Source organism: Haemorhous mexicanus, chromosome 3, assembly GCF_027477595.1.
Source record: "Haemorhous mexicanus isolate bHaeMex1 chromosome 3, bHaeMex1.pri, whole genome shotgun sequence".
NCBI classification, from domain to species: domain Eukaryota; kingdom Metazoa; phylum Chordata; class Aves; order Passeriformes; family Fringillidae; genus Haemorhous; species Haemorhous mexicanus.
In genome coordinates, this window is record NC_082343.1 from 71,496,668 (window position 1) to 71,518,302 (window position 21,635).

At 40.7% G+C, this 21,635-nt stretch overlaps 1 protein-coding gene across 1 annotated transcript in view; it reads left to right on the plus strand.

Moving 5' to 3' along the window:
- Positions 1-218: 218 nt before the first annotated feature.
- Positions 219-21,635, plus strand: part of SLC22A16 (solute carrier family 22 member 16) — a 33,793-nt gene continuing 12,376 nt past the window's right edge. Inside the window, exons 1-4 of the mRNA XM_059842302.1 lie at positions 219-348; positions 17,013-17,068; positions 17,344-17,820; positions 20,383-20,500. Of these exons, the coding sequence (XP_059698285.1) occupies positions 17,016-17,068; positions 17,344-17,820; positions 20,383-20,500 (648 nt within the window). The 5' untranslated portion in view covers positions 219-348; positions 17,013-17,015. The remainder of the gene's footprint in view (positions 349-17,012; positions 17,069-17,343; positions 17,821-20,382; positions 20,501-21,635) is intronic.

Genomic DNA, 21,635 nt, shown 5'->3' on the forward strand with positions numbered 1-21,635 from the left:
AGCTCCGCAGTGGCAACACGGGGGCTGTGACTGGCCTGGAGCCAGCCGTGGGAGCTCCCGGGTCCCGCTGCCGGCTCCGGCTCCCGGTTCCCGCGGGGAGCGGCGGCCGTTGGGCGCGCCCGTTATTCCCGCCCGCCATTCCCGCCCGCCCATTCTCCGCGCGGCGGGCGGGGCCCGGGGCCGGGCGGGCGCCGGGGGCGGGCTGGGGACGGGCGGGACGGGACGGGACGGGACAGTGCCTCTTCCCCGCACCGCCGGGACAGCGACGCCGAGGCTCCCGGCTGGCAGCCGCCCCGCCATGGCTCTCAGCTCCGAGCGGCTCTTCGACTCGCTGGGACATTTCGGCAGGTACTGGGGGTGCCCCGCGCACGCGGCTGTCACACCGCACATCCCCGTGCGGGGACTGATGCTGCCCGCGCTGGCCGGCTGTCACAGCAGCCCCAGGGGCACACAGCACCGAGTGTCCGTGTGCTCCCGGCACCGCGCAGCCTGCGGGGCGCTCACTCAGACACAGCGGCACACGCGCGGGGACTGTCACACGCACGCAGAAAATGACACACGGCACCGCGCTGTGTGAACTCACGCGGAGCTGACGGGCGCTGCTGCTCGTATCTGCAGCACTCCACACCCCCCATGCACTTTTCCACCCAGAGGCAGCGCTCCTCGCGTGTGCCCACTCACGCCGCGCAACGCATCCCTGTGTGCGCCGTGCTCGCACAGCAGCGATCCCGCCTGGCCTCACCGAGCTGCCGGCACCACGTGCGTGCAGCCACCCAGTCAGGGCCATGCACTCTTAGACACTTAAAACTCACACGTTTCTTGCACGTGTGAGCACAATCACACACTCACACTCTCACACACACATACTCACACACACAGACACAGGGTGTGGAACAGCCTGCGCACTTCAGGGGTGACAAAAGAGCACAAGCAGTATGCAGGGGAGCACTGTGTGACACTCAGGCTGTTTCTGCTTAGGGGCACAGGGGTTTGGAGTGCAAGAGCTGATGTGTTTTTTATTGAGGCTGGGTTTGTTGTCTGTCTTACAGGCAATAGGAGTATGTGCATCTATCCTTATCAGCAAGGGTTTACCTGTATGGTAAATGATGTGTGCCTGTGGTGAGTTTCCTTTGATGTGCCTTGTGGCTGTGGGGTGTGTCTGTGTGTACAGAGGCCTGGGTTTGTTGGATGGATACACAGACATGGCATGTGTGTCTGTTTATGCTTCTGTAGCTCTGGATGCAAGGCTGGTATCTGAGACTGCTTGTAGCGGGTAATGGAGAAGAAATGTTAGGCAAGGAAATTAAGTTTCAGAGGATATGAATATTAAGGCTAATGGGTGCACATCCTCACAGTGAGCTCTGTCCTGCACGTCCGTGGTGTGCTGATCATCGTGGGGTTTGCAGGCACACGCTACTCAGAGCAGATGGCTGGAATAGACCCGTGTGTCACAGTTTGGCTACGAGTTCAAGCTGCTGAGTTGCAATGCTGTGCTTCCTAACTCTGTGAGCAGTGAGCCAGCCTAACCCACAGTGCTGGTCTTCTCTCAGGGGCAGGCAGGATCAGCATTCTGGACAAAGCCTGGGAGCTCCTTGTAATAGTTGAAGTGCCTGAACTGCAGCAGGAGAGGCTCTTAATGTCATGTGTGAGCAGTAGTGGTGGGTTTCAATAGTGTCTTCAGATGGTTAGGATGGAAAGACATTTTCTTGCTTAAGTGGCACCTGTGCTGAAATTAGATATTTGACTAGGTTGTGACTTACAGGCATGTGTATCTGAACAAATCTCATTTGTCATCAATTCTGGGTCAGCAACAAAAATGCCTTGTTCTGTGTGAACTAGGAGAGAAATTAGTTGATTTTGATGCTGCTGTTGTTTTTCTGTTTTGTGCCCTTTGTGGAAAGCAGGCACTTGACACAAAAGTAGTTTAAAACACAAAAGTAGTTATTTTTAATTACTGGAGTAGTTTTCCTTCTTGAGAACATTTATCAACAATCAATTAATCAAACTTTGGATAAAGTTTTCAAGACTACTCCTTGCAATTAAAAGAAGACCAATTCTACAGCAACAACCTGACATCTAGGGACCAGATTATTTGAGATGCAGTTCAATAAGAGCTGCTTTAAGTTTAGGAGCTTTGAGATGAGATGCAGGCTACCAAAATTTGCATAGTCCTGTTAGATTTATGGCTGTTTGAGATTTCAAAGGCCACACTAGTGGTATAGTATAACAGTAGGTATAATAGCAGCTTATAGTGGGTGGAGCTACTTAAAAATATTGTAAAAACTTTTTTTAATCCCTTGATAGTGCTAGATAAATGATCCTATTTCATATGAAAAAGTTGTTCATGACTGTAACCATCGAGTTAGTTCTGTTCAGTATGCAGCATCCTGGCACTGAGAGATAATCAGTGGTTCATTTCTTCAGTTCAAGCAATTCCCATATAACCTATGCACTATATATAGATTCTATAGATTTGACACAGTCAGATTCTGAGCAATCCAAGCATGACTGTTAGTATTTTGAGACTACTTTGATTTTCTTAAAATCTGACAGATGCAGTAGAGAATGAGCAGCTGTTCATACATATATAAATACAGAGATAATATGCATACATTTTATATACATGTAATATATAATATATAGCTATATAAAAGTTATTAATATACAGATAATACATAAGTTATTAATATAAAGATTATATATGTCTTTCCCATTGATTAAGATTGTGAATTTTACAGAATTGACATTCACATGGATGCTGACAATATTTTGCTCTCTGTTTGGGCTCTCTTTCACAAGCCTCAGTGATGCCATTGTTCTTAATAGGGTCTTGAGACATGCATGAACAACCATAAAAATGTAATGCAGCCTGTGCCATTAGAGGAAGACTTTATGCCTCTGTTTGAATTTGGGCATGGGCAGCATCTGTGGCCTATAAATTCAAGAAGGGTGTTTTAAACATTGTTCTTGAATCTGTGGAGCATGAGATCACTGGTCACTATTGCAGAGATTGGGTGACAGACAAATAGTGCCTGCCTGACTCAGATGGCCTCATCACTAAAGGGTTGCCAAGCCTTTAAGCTCCCAGCATACCTGCAGTGAACTGCACCACTGCACCCTTCTCTCGTGCAGCAGATCCTGCCAGAGTGCACCTCTGGGCCCTCCCTCCCAACCCCGTGCCTCAGCCCCTCTCTGCCCACCCACTCCAAGTCCAAAAACCCTCTCAGGGGCTCATCAGGTGCAGTCAAACACTGGCTGTCACTGGCAGGCCCCGTTCTGGGAAGGGGGAGACACAACCAGTGGGCAGAAGGTTGGTAGCATGGTGGGGAGGTGAGCCTTGGGAGATGGCTCACACTGCCTGCATGGCTGATTCCCAGGTAAACTAAAGGACTTCTAATAACTTCAGTGACTTTAATCTACCAGCAGGACACAAAACATACGTGTGTGGTTGCTGGTGAGAAACAGGCTGTATATTCTGTTGCTCTCATGTGCACCATGGCAGAGTGGAGACGTGATCTAATCAGGAATGACTGTCTGGAGGGAGCTCTGGGGGGTGCCCCTTAGGGTAAGTGTGGATGAGTGCAAGGATTTGATTTCCCAGCTGGAACGTCTGGTAGCTCTGAGATGCAGCTTACACGGTATGCAGAGTTTTCCTTGTGATTAACAGTTTTCAAATCTTGGCTTATACTTTAGCTAAAAGCAGGTGGTGAAATTGTCGGGCAGAGAGAGGAAGATTGGGTGTCACTGACACTGTTTCCAGATTTTGTAATGATGTATTTTCAGAGTCTTTTAAAAAAGTGCCTTTTCTTCTGAAATATTCTGTCTTTTACAAAGTTGAATACGTTACCTAGATTTTCAAATGTTGGTTTTATAAAGAATACATTTTACTAGCAGCTAGACTCTCTAATAAATTAAAAATTACTGCTATTTATGTCTGCTGAGATATTCATTCAGATTTTGACATCTTTGCACTGTTGTCTTCTATGGACTTTTAGCCTGGTCAGTGGAGTTGCTGCTGTTTGGACTTAAGAAGCAAGCAAACCAAAGATGAGCAATGGCTGTTGTGAGGAGGAGGGAAGCAGGACAGGCTGCCTGTTTGGGTAGAACAGTCACCTGTTCCAGCCAAACATGGGATTTAGTAGACATTGATACACTTATCAACAGTTTTGACATCTCTTTATTACCCTGGAACTTTTCTAGTGTTTATAAACACATGAGAGAGTCTGCTTAGCTAAAAAACTTGCTTGACTTTTGTAGAAATTCTTTCTAGTGGACTTCTGCTGACTGCTGCTCAGTGCCATGGTAGCAATATTTAAGTGGCCAGTGCTAACAACTGTTTCTCCTCTCCCTACTTTGCAGAGCTTTGGTTCACTTCTAAAGCTCTACACCAAACAGTCTGTCTTCTTTTCACATCCTGGAACTTTTCCAGGCTCCTCTTTTCATGCTGTTGCCCTTATCCTTTCTCTTGTTTCACAGCTCACAGCTCTTGTGATCAGATTACATCTGCAAATTGTGCTGTGTACATTTTACTTCCAGAAATTCTTGGTTTGTATCGATTAACAAGGAGTCCCAAGTATCTCAAAGATCATGCTCACTGCTTCTTTTCACAAAAAGAAAAAAGAGCACTTTCAAGCAATGATTTTTCACACTCACGTATTTTACAGATACCTTGAAAGGTTCTTTCCCGGCAAAAATATATTTTTCAAGTAGGGAAGTGGATTGTTAGATGTGGAAAGAAATTGGTTTTCCTTTTTCAAGTTAGTATGGAGAAGCAGGCCATTGTATTCATATTCAGCATTTGAACAGTCAAGTTTTAATTTAAAAAGTGGAAGCATTGCAAGATTTTTCTCAAATGCTAATACATTTAGTACTTAGTACATTCTACACAAAATTAATATTTAAAAAAAACATAAAGTGAATTTCTGCTTAACCTTTGAGTAGTTTGCTGATGATGAACAAAGTGCCATGGTTTGGAGATTGTTTAAAAAAAAAAAAATCCCTTTTTCCCCAATATGCTACCTTATACAGTGGAAAAGTTTATTGCAACACATCTGTCCTTCTGTTTTCAAAATGTACCAGTGGACAGCTGTCAGACAGAAGAATCTCATATCTAAGTCCTCATTTGGCTCCCAGTCAGGGGTGGTGTTTGACGGAAATGTTTGATAAGCATTCTTACAACTATGCTATATTCTAACATCTGAGTCAGCCTGTGATCATTTCAGATGTACATAGGATGAAACAGGGGGACTTGAGCATTTCTTTTTTTCCCCCTTTTTGTGTGTGTGTGTGGGGGGGGAGATATTTTGTAAATAGTGCTTAACCTTGTTGGTTGAAAGGCATGGTAATAGCTTTGGAGCACCGAGACAGCCCATGTGTTTTCAGAGAGCAAACTCTAGCAGCCCAAACAAAGGCCTGATTATCTATGCCTGACTAGGCAAAAGTGGAAATATTCTCAAGACTCAGAACCAAAGCTGGATACTGGCAAGTGTTCCAGGATAATGGTGGCAATGTACCAGCAGCATGGTCTGCAGGAGGCTCTAACAGCATTTGCTGGGATCCAGGTCATCCTGGGGGCAGTCTGAAGCAAGATCTGCATGGACAAATGGTTTTGCCACAAAACATGCTGGCATCCTCACCCTGGAGGTGCTTGCCTGCTTCTGGCTTGAAAAAGTAGATTATAGTAAGAGAAGCAGATTAAAAAGTAGATTGCCATAATAGAAAGATGACTAAATAAAAAGTGGGATGAAATTGCACCTGTACTATCCATTTCTTCTCTAAGGCTAGAACCTGCAGTGCGAGCAACACTGAAATCTGAAGCTGGTAAATCAATGATGATTTGTAAACCAGACGGCTGAGATTCACCTCTGAAATGTTGCCAACACGCCAGGGTGGCTTCTAAACCAAGTTGTAACATAGACACAGTTATGGCAGCATAAGGCAGTTATCACACATGTCAAGGAGCTGATGATCAACTCTTTCATCCTGAAATACTATGGTGTGAATGAATATGAAATATGCAGGGCACTGGACAGTGTGTTCCCTGTAATACAATGCCTAGGACAGGGATGCCAATCCTATAAAAGCTGTGTCAGTAATTTTCTTATAATGGTAAAGATTTTCAGCAATACTAAGATATCTCTAAGGTGGAAGGAAATTTTTATTAAAGGCCTTACTCATGAAAAGTTTGAATTTATTGCAGGAAGTAAAGTCATGCAAGCAGAAAACACCTTTCAATTTAGGGAATTTTTGGAAGGCCCCAGGAGCCTTTAGCACGTTCTGTGACAATTTCTGTGCCACCATTTTGCTATACACCACAGGGCTGGTACTGAGATACATACACTGCTGATGTTTTATTTAAGATGACTTGAGGCACAAAATTCTTAGCAGCTGAACAAGAACATGAGATCCTCAACTTTTCAGAAATATGGGAAAAAATAGCAAGCAAGAGAAGATACCAGCTGAGGTAGCTATATCTTGTATACAATTGCAAGATTGGGAAAAGTGTGATGAAAAATTGTAGAAGACAGAGATTTACAAGTCCTAAGAATGGTAGCTTGGCCATTAATGTACCATATTAAGGTACACAATGTATAGTAATATAGTACCATATTAAGGTATCCATTAGCAGATTAGCTGATGCAGAGCAGATGTTCTTTGAAAATCACATGTGGTGAAAATATGATTTGAGGAATCTAGAAGCACCATCCGTTGGATCATATACCAAACACTTTCCTCAAGAAAATGTTTTCATCAAGAGGTGAAGTTAGGTTTCCTCTTCTTATTATCTGGAGGCATTACCCTTAGGTAGCTGCACCGGAGATGCAGCTGCAGCAGTGGTGCTGAGGCAAGAATACAGGACAAGCCCTGAGGGATAGATGGAAAAGGCCAATAAGGCAGCAAGAAGCAGAAAAGAATTGCTGAAAAGGTGCTTCAAAGAACTGGGAATAATTTGCTGCTCTATAAAGAGCAATCAGCACCACACTTTGGATGGAGCTTAATGCCGTTTAAATGTGTTATATCTGTGATAGCCTCAACTTTTCCAGCTGTATTGTGACATCATTCTCCTCTCTAAGTTGTGAAAGAGGTATGGAAGCATCGAAGTTCCTACCTGATACATCTGTAAAAGTCTGTTCTAGCTGTGTGAGGAATCAGCTGTCCAAGTCAAAGCACTGGAGAGCTCACCTCAGTATCTTCACAGCCTGTAGTGTAAACTTCATACCCTGTTAAATCACCTTGTCCAGAGGGAGAATTGGACTGTTAAGGGCATGACCCATCTGTCTTGTTTTCACTTTGTGGTTAGGACAGTCCTGGTGTGTGTGTGGTTCCTCACCAAGTGGAAAAGGGATCTAGAGAAATAGTGTAGATGCATATGGGTTGCATACTGTTTACATTATATTGCATCTAAGTGAACTGTAATCATGGTAAAATTATACTGATGCTATCCCATTTCATTTAAATAATTTATATTTAGGTATCATATTCCAGAACAAATTGTTGTTTGATCTTTTTTCCTGTGTCTTTAGAACTGGTGTATGTCAGCAGAGCTGGGAATACCATAAAGTTGCTACAGGTCCACCCTTCTGAACCTGGTAGTTCCAGGTTTGGAGACACTGGAACCTCATCCCATTTACACCTGTGTTTTAGGCTCTCCTCGAAGGACTGTCATCCTTTGTAGATGAGTGTAGCCAACCTTGGTTCTGTCTCACCCATTGAGAATAGAGGGGGCAGTTAGTACAGAAGTAGATTTATGTAGAAGAATCCTGGTAGGTCTGAGCAGAATTCGGCTTCTTTATTTTTGTGGAGAATGGGACCTCTAAAATGCTTGTAAATATTAATGTGCAGTTAGAATATAGGATTATTCCACATCATTCCCTAGGATGAGATACCACAAGGGAAAGATTCAAGGAAAGAACCTGACAGTACTGTGGAAGTAAAGAATGGGTTGTGCATTTGCAGTGAAGAGGAACAGTTTGGAGGGAAGATGAGGCATGAACCTGCAAAAGGAGCTGAAAGTCCTCTTGCTACCCATAGATATCTTTTCTGTGGGTTTAGAAATAACTTGCCATGGGGAAGATGTGCTGTCAGGACTACTAACCTGAGCCCTCCTGAGAGCTCCTGAATGCCTGGTGGGTCATCTGCGTGGACTCCTGAAGAGAGAGGAAGAAAGGACATACTTTTTACTCTTCTTCCATGTCCTAACTGGCTTTTAACAAAGCTGTAAGAGACTTTGTTAAAGACTCGAGCTACTCTGTTAGAGAGAGGGAGAAGAGCTGTCGGTGTGGAGGCTGTTTTATTTCTCATGTAGCACATAGCCACTAAAGACGGGTGTACTTAATTCCAGAAACTAAAGCATGTTTAACAGAAGAAAACCATTTGACCATACCAGACTCTGCATTAAATTGAATCTCTTTCTTCAAGGTGTAGAGATACAGAATTGAAAAGGTAGGATTCCATATGGGTAAGATTGCAACTGGCAGTATTCTCTTCAACAGAAAAGAATCTGCGGCTGACACTGAGTTGCCTTTTCTGAAGTGATACCTTGATTTACATGTTGACTTTGTCCCAAATTTTAGAAGACAGAGTTATCTGACACTTAATTCCCTTAATGTAATGTCTTGTTAAGTGTTATTATTTTTTTAAGTGAAATATTCAAAAAAAGCTAATGTGACAAAGGTATCTACTTCAGTTTCTCTGTTTTGCTTTGTATGAAAAGTCCCTATGGTGAATGTCAGAATTAACAAAGAACATCCTAAGAGTTGCAAATGGAGCCAGGGAGAGTAAAATGACACATTTTCTAGTATAAACTGCTTTATATAGCCCATAGAATTAATAGCCCATAAATTACCTTGACCATGTTAAAGGCTGCAAAAGTAATGCTATGGATAAAATCACTGCTTATATTAAGGAAGATTTACAGAATAGAGCAACCCAAAATTCCATGACATTTCTCTCAAGTATTTGTAGAAATAATTTAAATATACTTTGATCCATGGAACTGATATTCCATATTATTTCTAACTGAAAACTCAGAAGGTACTCGTAGGTACAGGAACAGCTACAAACATTCCCTAGGAAAGTGATGTCCAGTGTTCTTAAACTAATTACACAGACTCCTCACTTGTTTACATTTTTCCATGAGAACTTTCAAAAACCTGTTAGAATGAGTAACTTTACAATCATTTTCCAGGCAGGAAGGAATTAAATTTCAAATACAGAAATTTTAAACTTTGGGTAGCATGCTTAACAATGTGTGGCAGGATGTGCAGAAAATTTATGTAGAATTTTTACTGAAAATGAACTGTCTGTATCCAAATCTTCTTAGGTGTGAACTATAAATAGGAAGCAGCAACAAAAAAAGAGACTTAAAAGGCATAATATAACTATGAGAACTGTAAGCCTTAATTACTTTGTGAATTATTCTTTAAAAAATAGATTGCTTATTGCTTCAGAATAGGCAGTTTTCGCCACTCTGAAGTAGACATTCAGTTAATGTGTTTGCACTGTGAGCTGCAACAAATGCAAGGTTTTGCAGAAGAAATATGTAAATAGAATAACAGAGGAGTAAGAACGTAATTAATATGACAACCAGTTAGTTCTATTTCAGGATTACAGACAGAAAAAAAGATAAAATAAGTATAACCAAGTTTGAGCAAAGTTAATCCATTGTGTCAGCAATGTAACCAGCAGAAAACATCCAATTTCCTAAATGGGAAAGGAAGAATGAAATATAACTGTCTATACCTGAAGTACTGCCTATGTCTATAGTTAGATGGAACCTCAAAAAAAACACTGAAATTCTATTAGAGACTTTACAGATTATGATGTGAAATGATTTGCTTATGTAAGCTGGTGGAAACGGTACAGTGTGGAAGGGAATGAAATACCTAATTTGGATTTGTCCACGAAACAGAGGCTGACCGAAAGAAAACAGCGTTACCAGAGAAACTGGAATTGAGTTTTCCCTGTGACAGTAATGCTAGTGATACATCATGCAGAGTACATGCTCATTTTCTAAATGGTAGATGTTTATAGAAATGCCATTCCTGGAATAGAAACTTCCAAGTATAGAGCCTGAAGTGTTACTGCTGTCCAAGTGTAACCACTCTGCTGTGTGTAACACTAGTCCAAATTATTCCAAAACAAAGCTAAATCACGTACAAACTGCACGGGCATGCTCTTTCTTAATTAAATTACCTGGTATGTGTCCTTAACCCATGTATAGCAGAAAGGGCAAGGGGCTAGCTAGAATAAAAAAATGCTGACTCCAGTGTTGGAATTGCTGTTGCTCCCAGTGATGTGCTCCCCCTTAATCAGAGGTTGCTTTCCCAGGAAAGTCGAGTGGAATGTTGGTGTGTACCTTGGTTGCTTGAGTGCAAATCCAGAGCCTCTGTGTCTTTCCCAGTTTCACTGCCATTTGAATGAGAAGGTTGGGCATTGGGCTGGAGTGGCTGAGCCATGGTCACACCATCTTCCTGCCTGGCTGTCCCCTGGGGGCAGCCACCCTTGGCAGGGGGGTAGCAAGAGACACCGAGGCACCTTTAGCAGCAGCTCCCTTTCGGCTGTGCACGGCTGCCATTGGTGAAAGCTGTGCTACTCAGCTGTTAAAACCCAGCAATATTTATTGTGTTGTCACAGGTGATGACAGGAACCTTGTGTGCCTGATTTAAATAGTCAAAAAGGAAGAACTGTAGAACCGTTCTATTAAGTTTCAAAAACCACATCTATTTTTAAGTATGGCCCTTAATTCTGTAGCACTGTTTCTTTATTTTCATGCTGATTATGACTTCCTTCATCTGAGCTGTCATACCAAATGCTGGGTAGTGAGCAGCCAATGTATTTTTCTTCTGGACTCTGGTGAACAAATGCTGAGCTTGTCTTAATCAAAGGCAAATGTGAATAAGTTTAATGGGATAGAAGTGAATTCTTGAGATAATCAGTTTTAAATGTAAGAATGATTTGATGTCTGATGTTTGGTGACTGCACATTGATGCAGATGACACATTGTCGTCAGTAATTATAATATTTAATTCCTGAGATCTTTCTGATCTCCACAGTTTCCTTTAATCCTGTTTCATCTCTGCTGTTGATAGGTTTAAACTGGACATCAAACACAGCATCTTCTGCCTCTGAAAACAAATTTTGGCAATAACCATATGGGCTGAGACTCTCAGCATAGTTCAAACTGACCTTAGGAGGGAAGGAAGTTTATTCTTGACACCATAAGTCAAATAAGGCTGTGCATGTTGTATATTTAAGGCTGCCTCCAAATCTGTATCTCTGCACCATAGCAAAAATACTCTTGAGTCACATTGAGTTCCTTTCCTCTCAAAAGATAAATGTAGAAGTGCATCATCACTTTTTGGTTTAGAGTGGAAAGAATGCTGAATGGCTTTTCTCACATGAAAAAAACCAAACAAAAAACCAATCAACCCAGGATGGAATACAGAGGTTAAAGTGGTTACTGAACACAAATTCATTCAGAAATAGTAAATATCTGGAAATTTCTTTCCACTGAATCCATCCTGTTGAATGTACACTGCACAACAAAAATGACTGTGTTTTCTGACTTAAGCAACTTACAAGTGAGGTTGTTGACAAGACAAGCAGTAAAAATAGTTCTTGTAAAGCCTGTGGAATAGTACAAATAATTTGCTAATCTCAGAACAGATTTGTGACTCTGTTTTACACCAAAATGATTTAAAATGTTTATATTAGATTTTGATGAGTATCTGGTAATTTGCCCTCTTCTCTTTTTGATGGACAGACAAGGAAATCAGAATCATATTTTATTTAACATAAAATTAGTGTCCAAAAGCAAGTCTTGTTCCTGCCATACACTGCAATAACTGACAATGCTAAAAGTACTCTGAGGCTGAGGATTTATTCTCTAACATATATGTGGCAGTGTGCACTTCAGTTATTTTTTGTCTGAGAGATGGACAACTTTCCAAATAGACTGGTATGGATAATTTGCATGGATGTAATATAAATTAGACTGAACAGCTAGTCTAGCTTATTGGTTTTGTGTTTCATTTAAAAAAAATTTAATATATATTTTGACTTTTTTATTCAAGTCAGATCAGTTTGCCAGACAAAGTTCACAGATAGTCCACAAAAGAAATACCACCACAGCTGAGACTAGAGTGCACTGTGTCTCAAGGGGGGAATAAACAGTGGCAGAAGAAAAGGGAGAAAATATCTTGCAGTGAGAGTGCCACAGAGATGTTGGGCTGTGAGATTGCAGCCAGAGCAACAGTGGTCTGAGATCTAGTTTATTGTCTTTATGGAACAGTATTTTTCATATTCAGGTACTGACATGCTATTACCAGTTGCTTTTCTTCTGATCTTTGAGCTTGTGCAGAGGAAATAGAAAATGCAAAAATCTCTTTTTTACTATAAGCTGCAAAGTGAGATTAAAAAAAGACTGTGGAGAAATATCACAAATATTTTAAGAGGGACTGGAATGTTTTCATGTTGTGTCTTGCTTTTGTGAAGACAATTTTAGGCTCATTTGACTTCTGGCATTCATTAAGCATCTCTATACTGGAGCAGGAACCTATAAAGTCTTCTTGATTTCTATATTTGACACTCCTGGCAAGAGTGACAAAATGTACTTGCCAAATAATTATCTCCCATGGCAAGTCACTGAAGAGATGGAAAAACACTGAGAGAAATTATCATACCTTTTAGGACAGTCATCATGTTCACAGAACTTTATTTAAAATGGCAAAAAGTGGGGTTTTAAAAGGAAAACATATCTGTAAAATACATTAGACCATTTGCAACAATAGATGTTCTATGATCTGTTGTGTGTATGTGAAGATGACTGGCATCTGAAATCCTATTGCCAAAATCTGCCCTTTTTGAGATCAGTCCTGGAAAATAAATGACAGAATTTGTTTTCTTTTGGTGAATTTCAGTAGTGTTTTTTGCTCCTGCAGTGGTGTTTTCTTACCATTTCGATGCATGAGCAACAGTATTTCTTTACTCAGGGAAAATTAACTTTAAACATTGAGTTTGATGTGGTTAATAAAGGCATTGTAGTATACATTTGTCTGCAGCAGAGAGCTTTAAGCTCAGTAATAAAGGACTTTCTTACCGGTTTGGTGTTCTTAAATGAAGAATTGGGGAAGAAGTTAGTAATTTACAGTGGGGAGCAGGGACAGCCTAGACTTTACCCTGTGCCTCAGAGCCAGAGAAGTGCATGACCTGTGTGTGTTGTGCTGTGACCTCCTGGCCCCGCACAGCGTCCCGAGAGCTGCTCCGGGCTCCCGCAAAGGCCGGGGACCGCTGGCTGTGGCATGAGCACGGGCCAGGGACCTGTCCCAGGGCTCTGACACAGGGGCAGGGCACCCACATGGCCACAGCACGGGGTCTGGGATACAGCTCATGGACCCAGGGGTTCAAAGGGAGGCGTCCCAGGTGGCAACAGAGGAGGCAGCAGCTCTGTGCCCCTCCTCGCTCAGCACTCTCTGCCACCCCAGTCTCTGGTCCTCTGTCTGCACTGAGGCTGGACCTGTGCCCTTGTCCCTTTTCAGTCTCCAGCTGTTGTGGAAGGCAAAATTCCATGAACCTGTAGTACTCTCCCATCTCCTCCCATCCCTACATACTTATCTTCCTACATCCCTACACACTTTTCATTCTTTCCCTATGTTGTCCCTAATGGTTGGATTCATTCCTCTTTGGGAACTATACAGGTTAAGGAATTTCCTGGCATTTACACCACTGGTCTTTCTGGAAGAAAAGCTCTTCCTACCCACAGGAGGTTGGCAGAAGCTTGTAAGGTTGGGCTTTTCAATCTAGGACCGGTGGGAATGCTGTTAGAACACCAGTGGGTTTCTTTCACAGCAAAACAGGACTTTCAGGGTAGCTTTTCTGTGTTTTGTATGTACAAAAATATGCACACACAGAGTATATACAGAGAGAGGCTTAGCCAGCCCAGTGTGGAATTTTACTGGAGAGAGCAGTAAATAGTTTTTGCAGGCAGGGAAGCAGTGTGTTAGTGTGGTGCAGAGTGCCTTCAGACCTGGTGCTTCCAAATGCTTTTCTAACTTTACATCAGGCCTTATTCCTCCCTATCTCAGCTCCCCCTGCCTGCTCCTTGGCTCTTTTATTGAGCAGGTAGAGGTTAAAAACTGCAGTGCAATCCTGCCTGCTAAATTCTGATCAACATGGTCATTTTGCTGTAAAAACCCAATTTCCCATTCTTAAATGAAGTCATATTCAGCATAAATTATGTCTGTTAATGTATATCTGGCATTCTGACTTCTTGTGTTTGCTTAACATTGATGCTGCAAATTAGGTAAGAAAAATAATGGGGCTACAGAGTGGATTTCTTTGTTGAAACTGACTAAGATTTTTGTAACATTGGAAATGGAAGGATGTTTTTACAAGAATAAGCTATATCTAATTGTAAGTTAAACCCCTGAAAGACGGGTGAAACATTGTATGACAGGTATTTCTTTAAAATGAATCCTTTATTGCTATTTACAGAGGTGGAAAGAAAGAAGGGACACAAAGAAGAGGAAAGGGTACAGACTGTAGTTTGTATGGTTGTTGGCAGTAACAAGGTTCTCAGTTCTCCTCCTCCTCTTCCTCCCAAGGTTGTTGGGAGGAAGAGGAGGAGGAGAACTGAGAATTCTGTACAATGAAGTGATAAAAGAAAAGGAAGATCTATTCAAGATTGTACCAGGGTGTTTTATAAGCTAATAATAGTCTTATATTTGAAAAGGGGACTTAGAAATTAGATTTAATGAGAAACTTTCCCACAGAAAGATTTGACAGTTGAGCAGTCTGTCAAAATGGTAATATAAGTATGATCACAAGAAATGTTCAGGAAGAGATAAGATAAAACTCTCAAGTGAGTAGTGAGAGCAGAGATTAACTAGACCTGCTCATAGCCCTGGTGATACTGTTGGGCTTTGAATTTGTAAAAATTTGTGTAGTGCATTGTTTCATGCCATCTTCTCAGACTCTATCCTTAAAAGTTGTTATCTCCCTTAAGCCTCTCTGACAAAAAAAGGCATAAATATATTTTTCCTACTCACTCTTACTGAGATGAAGATAAATGATGATCCTGATATTTGAAATTATTTCATTCTCCCTCTCTCTCAGAAATACCAAGTGGATTATTTGACACTGCAATTTTCTAATGCATAATGCAGATATTGCAAATACTGGGGACTCTGATTCTAAGTATGCCACTTTTTACTCGCTAGTAGATGTTAGTGACAGCTCCTAGGGGTTTAATTTACTATTCTCTCTTTCTAGCCTTCTGCATACTGCAACAGTAGCCCAGGTTGTTGAATTTGGTCGCGCTCTGCTATTTTTAAAATGAGTTTGTGTCTTTTGATGGGAACAGTTAAAAATGAAACTGGAGAAGAGGAACTAAAAAACATAATTGACCATATTTGTCTGCATCAATAGGGTCCCAAGGGTTACATTTCAAAATAACCTTTGCTCTTTTTTATGGTCCAAGATAGCTCAAACACCTTTCAGAGCTGTTTCAGCCCTGCTTTGATCTATGGCTAGCTGCTTAATCCCCAAGAAGCTGTTCTCTTGAGAGAGTTGATAGACTTGAAGGGTTGCTGTGGTTATGTTCAGTTTCTCCTGACCATATCTTTCGGTTTTCTTTGGGAAGGAGCAGCACAGTACCTTTGTGAGGATTGCCTTGCAGTATCCTCCAGAGGGAAGTGGAGCCAGATTTTTAGCTGCCGCGGTGGCTTTAGCAATTCAGCTCACTCCTCAGAGTGCTGTAGAAAAGTCAATAGAGCTGTTAGTCAAGAGAAAGGGGGATAAAAAGCACTGCAGCAGAACAACAGCAATGTCAAATGCCATTGGAAGGACAGGATAGGCCACTGGGTTTGCATTTACCAAGGAAAGAAATAAGAATCAAGATAAAAGGCAGAGGAGAATGAGGATGGTGAATGGAAGTGTGCTTTACAAGAGAACTATTTTATTGGAAAGATTAATTGGGTATTAAGACAATGTAGCCAGTAAATTCTGCTTCAATACTTTGCTTATAGATAGTTTCAAAATTATTTAGAAATTTTGATGATAGATTTAAAAGTCCTGGGGCATGTACTGTTGAGATCTGTATCATGGGAATTCATGGCTAGATTAGGTAAATTTTGGAGAAGGAGTATGTAGAGTCTGCATTTTTTACAGAGATTGGAACTGCTCTGACTTATCCCAAAAGACATTTCAAGGCATTTGGTTTTAGACATTATTTCCTATAACTTCAGCCGAGATTGCCTCTGATCATGTTAAAAAAAAAAAAAATCTGCTTTTTGTTTCATGCTGCCAAGGCCTGCTGCATCCTGCAGTAAGAATGTATGTATAGAAGCTCACTGAACACTTCAAATTATTTCAATTCATTGGCCTTCAGGAAATAAAAAAAGGAGGAGAACAAAAGCTTTTTTGTTTTTTTCTGAACAGATGTTGTATTAATTAGATGCATAATTTTAACATTTAATTGAGAAAACAACTCCTTATGCTTAAATTATCAGAAACTGTCTAGAATTTGCATACAGTGACACTAGAGTTCAATGCAAGTCTTTTGAAATTCTGAACACATGTGCAATTTTTTTACTAAGATTTACTTGCATCTCAAGCAAGCTTTAAAAGCTGTTAAAATGCCCAAATTCCGGCTAGGCATAAAACATTCTTTTACTAGGTTTGCTTTATGATACAATCTTTAATGGATAACTGCACACTGTCTTTGAGCCAAAACCCAACCCAGTTCAGAGCTCTGTTTTGCTACAAAACATTTCACATTGTTCAGATTCTACCTTCCACATGTGTCTACATGTATTCTCTCTTTGTCTTTTGGCTGCAATAAAGAGAGATGGAAAATAGATGGAATTCAGCTATAGAGATACTATTGGGTGGAATGAGGGTCGTAATGTGTTTGGTTTGTTTTATTTGATGCACACATCTCTATCCCTAAGAACCTGAAGTTGCAACATTTTGTTTTTTCTAACCATTCAAGTAATCTAAGGCCTTCTTTTAAGGGGATGTGCTGCAGAGAATTGGAGGGTGGAAGGCTGCTTCAAACTAAGTGCTTAAGGTCAGAACTGTTTCATTTTAAATTGTCTTCTCTTATGATCGAACACATGACTAAGAGCAGCACTCATTTCTTAACAATAGATTCAAAACTGGGGATCTTTTTCTCATCTTTGGTCTCTTGAAGAGCTTAGCTAACATTGAAGCAGCACCACACAACAAAACACTAGACACGCTAATGGTATCTCCATTTACTGATCTACCCAAACAATTGTGCTGAATATTTTTTTCATGTATAGAGGGCTTTTCTTCAGTAAAATGTTTTCTTTCCCTTTACAGATTTCAAGCATGTGTTTATTTTGCATCTGTCTTTCAAGCTATGTCATGTGGTATCCATTACTTAGCATCTGTGTTCATGGCTGTTACTCCTAACTTTGTATGTGGGTTCCCTGGAAATGTGAGTAGTGTTCTTTTCCACAACTCCTCTGCATCAAGTATAGAGGACATCTGGACACTATGGACATCAACAGAAAACTACATTGTAGTCCAGCTGGAAAACGGAGAAATTTGGGAACTTGATCAGTGCAGCAGGTCCAAACGAGAAGTCACTTTGGACCTGGCATACGAATACGAAGGCAACAAGTCTGTATTTCCTTGTTCTGATGGATTTCTCTATGATGATACAAAGTGGAAGAGCACAGTTGTTACACAGTGGGATCTGGTCTGTGACCGAGAATGGCTTGCAAAATTAATCCAGCCTACGTTCATGCTTGGAGTCTTGATTGGAGCCGTGATTTTTGGTGACATTGCTGACAGGTAAAGTGCCATCCTCTGAAAATTGTAGCTTCAGACCATAGTAACTTCATGTGTATCTACTGTTTTTGTTGTTTCTATTCATTGCATATTCATAACTACCTATGCAAGATCCAGGAGGTTTGGCTATTGCTTTATTCACAGATCTGTTTAACTTGGTTTCTTTTTCCTATAACAAGTCCTAATTTTAAAATGTATTCTCAAGTAATTTACTTTTAAAACTTTTTCATACTTTCTCATCCATTGTTCTAGGCCTTGATCCCTGAAATTGCCCTGTGCAGCTAGTATTTGCCTTTAGAATTTTATTTGTTTGTTTGTTTGTTTACTTACTTATTTTGACAGAAATAGCAATAGCTCATTGTTATAGAAATTGTAAAACCTGGGAGGAGATTTTCACCTCATTTTTCATGAGAAAAGGTCCCTCGTGGAAATGCAGATTTCTTTATTTTTTTGTAATATGACAAACAGCTGAAGGACTACTAGAAGGTTAAATATCATGTATTTGAAAGTCACCTTTCCTAACCTCTGTCATAAGTACAGTTCAATGGAGCTGATGCAAAGGCTTTGAAGGTTTAATCAAACCCCACTTCATAAAATAAACACCCATGCACTATTTTTCCTTGCTGTCCACTTGTAGGTTTTCCCTGAAAAATTCGCTTAAACTTCAGTCTCTTGAAAGCTTGTGAACATAAGAGGAAAAATGGGTGTGGGTGAGCTGTGCTGTAGCTTCACTTGTTTACCAGCATGTACAAAGTTCTGTTTGAGCAGGAGGAGCACCAGTCCTGGAGGGACTTGAGCCGAGCAGTCTCTTGCTTAGTTCCAAGGCCCATTCCTGTCCAACAGTTCCTCCCTGGGTGTTATCTCAGACCATGCACTGAAATCCAGCATCAGAGCTGGACTCAGAAGCAACAGTGAGCCTCAGGGTGCACATCTGTGGTCTCCTGCCTCAGTTGGTTTTCTCTCTCAACGTGACCAGGCATATTCCTGCCTCGGAGAGCAGCCATGCCTGTCTGTCCATATGAGAATCCATTATCCAAATTATGTTGAACTTAGCTTAGTCTTGGGCACTTTCTGTACCTGTGCTTTGCTTTGAAGGCTGGTTTAGAGTTAATGTCTTTCTATAAAAGAGCTTGTTGACTGACAGTTCTGCTGAGTGGAGTGACATTTCCTCCCACATCTAAGACTGTAAGCAGAACAAGGAGATCAGGAGTGTTGTTTTCTGATTTTCCTTCATTAGCAAAACAGTGCAGTATGACAGTCACAACATGGGAATGCAAAAGCAATGATGAACTTTTTAATTCGGCTTTTGGAACACATGGAATCAATCTGCCTCCCAATCCCAGGCTTTGTAAAATTGTATTTAATTCAAAACCAGAATATAATGCCAACATCTGTTTTGAGTCCCTTTAAATAATTCATAACTTTATTAATTAATACTTGGACATGATTTATAAGTTTAGGATTGTATTGTTCTCATTTCCATTAATTCTACCCATGGACAACCAGTTAAGATAATACACACATTCTGAGTTGCAGATTTACAGCTGCAGAATTTACAGCTGCAAGTTATTGTTTTCTGACACATCCTGGCTCTTGGGAAATAAGCTTGTGTATCCCTCCCATCACCAATTAACAGATTTCCCAACAGAAGAGCTCTGATAGCTAAGACTTATTGGGATCTTTCCTGGCAGGGATCAAAGACCAAATCATGACTTCAGGTCAAGGCTGGGGAAAAAACAGGAGGAATTTTACTGGAGTACGACATACTCACATAAAAAAAACAGTCCAAAACTCCTCCAACTCTCTGTCTAAAAGTAATATCCCCATTTGTGAAAAGCTGTTTGCAATGGAGGAGGTAATACGAGGCCAAGATATTATTATTGGGGAAGAAAAATAACTCCATGCAGTTTGTGTTACAGAGCATTTGTAGATAGAATGTAGTGAATTCCCAACGGAGTCTTGTATATGTACTGCTGCAGCTAGAGTTTGACATGATTTTTTTTGCCATTAGTTTACTTTCTTCCTGGATTTCTGTGTTTTTATATGCATGCATATGTGCTGTCACAAATCAGAAAATTATGGGGAATTGTGTGATTGTCATTTATTAGAGAATTCAATTTTAAAAAACTGGACAAAGGTATGTTACAGAAACCTTCTGTTACTATCAAAATTGGTTGTTACTTTGACAAAAGGTGGCGTGTGTTATCACAGCCAACTTTTGTAAGAAATTATTAACATGATGCTACTTAATATAAAATAGCTGAAAAACTGATTTATGTCCTTATAAATAAGAGTAAAATTACCAATCAGTTATGTAGAAGTTAAAAAAGGACGTGAACATATGTAATGCTCACTGCACATTGCTTCCAGCCAAGGAATTGTGGAAGGGAAGTTCCATTCATCCTTTTTCTTGGAAGCTGGAATTACTGACAAATTAATACAGGTAACTAAATCAGAATTTCTGTAGTGAGTTATTAACTTTCCTCTAGGCTCTCTGAAGCTACAGGTGTATTTTAATAGAATGTTTGTGGCTATTGATGATTTTACTACTGCTGTGATTTGCAGACTGGGAAGGCAGCGTGTTATATGGTTCACAAGTGCTGGTCAGTTTGTATTTGGCATCGCAGTGGCCTTCACGTTTGACTACTACAGTTTTGTGATTGTGCGCTTTCTCCTCGCTATGGTAAGAAAGGATGTTCACCCTTGGCCCTTTTCCATGTCATTTCTTACCCCTTCTCAGGAAAACCTCCCTTTTGTTATTATAATCCCTCTTACTTCATTATTCTAAAGCCCCGTCTGTTGCACTTATTTCAGCAGAGCAGGGAGAGTCTGAATGTTCTTGGACCACAGCAGTTTTCCTCTTTGAATTAATAGAAAGCGTCCGTATGAAGCAGTGTTTGGTACTTCCTCCATCCCAACCTCTGCTGGACTGGTAATTAAATACCAAGTGTGAGCAGCAAACTCTGGATTCTGCATTGCAGCTGCTGTTGCATTTCTCCTTATTGTTAGAAATGGAATATATTTTTTCATAAACTAGCAAATCTGTAATAAGTATTATTTTTATCTCTACCATTTTGAGTGATGGAGCAGAGATGCACATTTTCTCTTCCATGCATCTCTTTGGTCCTTTGGTCTTTTAAGCTGTATCTGGAATACTAAATACATAGGCAGATATGTTTAACACCTAGATGTTTTATACTGTACTAAAGGGTATTTCAGTATATGTGTTTATGCAGACCCACACCCACGATTTTACGTGTGTGTGGTATACATCCAATATCTGACACTTATTCAATATTTATACACAATAACCAATTTTAAATAACTATTTTACAGCTCAAAGTGTATTCTTGAGCTTTTCACTACATAAGGCATAAAGAAATTAGAATGCCATCACAAAAAAATCATCTAACTTATTGGATATGATATTTTAAAATATTCCCATAATTTATTTTGTTCTGCTGACAGTGCATTAGTCAAGACAGGACCTTGTACCTGGAGCTCCCTTTGCCTGAACTTCCTAGCAGGAAAAACTGCACCATTCAGCCTTGAACAGTGAGATCTACAGGAGTCCCTCTGCTGACTCCTTTGGCTGTTGATGCCAGGTCCTGTGGTAGTTTAGAAAAGCAAAAGGCTCTGACCAGGCTGATGCTGTAGGTTTTATCTGGCCACTGGGACTGATTTGCAAGGTGCAATCCTAAACCCTAGCCCTGTGCCACTGCGGTCAGTGCAGCTTTCCTATCAGTGGGTTCAGAATCGGAGACTATTAAGTGGAATATTGTTAATGGGAAAATCGATTAATCAAAACAATATACTGA